Source organism: Poecilia formosa, unplaced genomic scaffold (assembly GCF_000485575.1).
Source record: "Poecilia formosa unplaced genomic scaffold, Poecilia_formosa-5.1.2 Scaffold686, whole genome shotgun sequence".
Taxonomy (NCBI): domain Eukaryota; kingdom Metazoa; phylum Chordata; class Actinopteri; order Cyprinodontiformes; family Poeciliidae; genus Poecilia; species Poecilia formosa.
The window spans coordinates 32,823-35,290 of NW_006800625.1; the positions used below are offsets into that span (position 1 = coordinate 32,823).

Genomic DNA, 2,468 nt, shown 5'->3' on the forward strand with positions numbered 1-2,468 from the left:
ATAATAACCAATAATAAATATGACTTTTAACCTAAAGTCTTAAAGCCAGCTCAGCGGCCATTTTGTCCAGACATGGCCGCAGGGATTAAACTAGCGGCTCTCAACGTGGGCGGTACCGCCCCCCGGGGGGTGTTCAGAGGACGGCAGGGGGCGCTGGGCGAAATTTTTACAAAATTCTTCTCTGGGGGGCGTTTGGTTGAAGTTCAACTTTACACCTTACAATCACAACAATGCCAGTTTAGACTTTGAGTAACTTGGTAAAACTGTATTGTGTAACATTAAGTCATGCCTGGCTGCAACTGTATCGATGGCAGCTCTTCTTCTTCTTCTATTCAGTGTTTGTAGCTTGTAGCTCCTGCTACTAGTAGCTTCACCACATCAGTTCAGCGTCTCACCGGCTGATGACGTTGCTGTGATTCACTTTGTCTGGTATTTTTGTACAGATGTTTTTTTCAGTTCTGTGATCACGTCAAAGCAGCAACTTATATTAAAAAGTGTTTTATTTCCGTTTGAAAGCTGCCCGCTTCCATGGAAGGACAACAGAAAATCGCTCTGATAAACCTGTAATTACTAAAATCACGATACCCTCACTGTGTGTCCCTCTGAAAAATGAACCATTTAAATAAAGAAATCCCTCCATGGTGACACCACGATAGAGAGCGTTCATTTAAACACCGGAGCTGTAAGCGGTCCGGTTTGAAACGGGGCTGATAGAACAACACAGCACTTTTAAATTTTAGTCATCAAAATACCGAAATTGTTTCCGTTGCTTTAAAAGGTTTATGTCAGTCTGCCTTTTCCCCATCGATACGCTTCCCAACCGCCCTGCACCTTAAGGGGTTAAAAAAAAAAAGATCCGCACATTGAGCAAAACCCTGAAACAGGAGAAGCGGGACATAAAACGGAGCGACGAACTAGATGTGAATTATGGCATAAAAACTCCGACGCTGAACAGTGAAAAATCAACACATGATGTGAAACATGATGATTAGGAGGCGCAGCAGGTGATGAGTGAAGATTAATGATGGTCAATAAACGATAAAATAAATCTAACAGGAAAGAAACTAAAGTGGACATAGCAATAAACCAGGAGAGGATAATACTAATCAGAGGAAACTAACTGGAAATGAATGAAGAAGAAAATACAAGAATAAACTAAGAAACTAAAGTAAATACAGAGGAATAAACTGGTATGGCAAGACCTTTAGAGCAATAATTAATACGGAGACTGTATGGCAAGAATAAACAGACACTATTTCCAGATAAAAGGTAAAATAATATTGATGAAGTGCCATGGGTTTGTTGAGACCACATCTAGTACTGAGAATAAATATATCTTACAGACCATAACAGTAAAGAACTGATCACTTATTTATGCTTTTAATTAGATTTGATATATTTATTTCTTCAATATTATTTTTCATGTCAGTGTTAATGTCATGGTGGTGTTCAGTGACTCCATGACACTTTCAATTTGACTCATTAGGATTTGATAAAGAACCAGATTTGTTCTTTGTAATTTCTGTCCAGTAAAACTATTAATCTATAATCAATAGACAGGTCTATATAAAGATATAATCCATGTTTCTGTCTCATATTTGTATGGCATTAAAAGGAACTTTTGTTTTTCCACTGAAAGCTCTGGTTTGCACACTAAATGCCATGTGGATGAAATTTTATGGATGATACTCTGATGTCCCATTCTCCTGAAGGCAGCACAGAGCTGCACCACCAGAAACCGACAAACACTGAAGAGAAGAAGATCTATGATTAATGTAGTTCCAGTTCTATCCATGTTTTAATGCTGCAGAGCTCAGTCGGTTTGCAAATAGTTCAAAGTTTAAACTGGCATGTTGTTCATCTTTTATCTGCTCATTTTCTGGAATATTTAACAACTAGAAAATGGCGCAAAATAAGAATATTTTCCACTCTGGCTGCTGTTAGGCCTACAGATTTTAACTTGAATGTTCATTAAATTTTTCATAGACGCCTGTGAAAATAATTTCTATTCCCATGGCTTTTTTGTTCTCTGGGAAATTATTTTAGATGATAAATACAGAAACAAGCATAAAAATCAAAACATCAACAACAGTGATAGTAATATTTATAATAACATAATAGTCAGTGCAAAGTAGCCTACAAATTATTTGGTGGGGAGGGGGGGACCTGGATATGGGATGGGGGCCGCTGGCCCGAAAAAGGTTGAGAAACACTGGATCAGAGCATCTCCCCTTGCTGGAGTCAGGCTGTAGCTGCAGCTTCCTGTCCTGCAGGTGGAGCAGCAGGTGCAGCAGCGTGTCGCCGCCCTGCAGGCAGAGGCCGAGCTGCTGCGCTGCCAGCTGCTGGCTGCCACCCAGGAAAAGCTGGGCCACGCCCAGGTAGTGACGGAGCTCCACAAGAAGCTGAGGGAGGCGCTCAGTAAGGTGAGCTCAGCTGCAGCCGTCATGTTTGACCCAGTTCTGATTGGT

General features: G+C 40.6%; 1 protein-coding gene across 1 annotated transcript in view; it reads right to left on the bottom strand.

Annotated features, from left to right (window-relative positions):
- Positions 1-2,143: 2,143 nt before the first annotated feature.
- LOC103130882 (cullin-9) overlaps positions 2,144-2,468 on the bottom strand; it is a 20,543-nt gene continuing 20,218 nt past the window's right edge. Inside the window, exon 8 of the mRNA XM_016666241.1 lies at positions 2,144-2,459. Coding sequence (XP_016521727.1) covers positions 2,144-2,459 — 316 coding nt within the window. The remainder of the gene's footprint in view (positions 2,460-2,468) is intronic.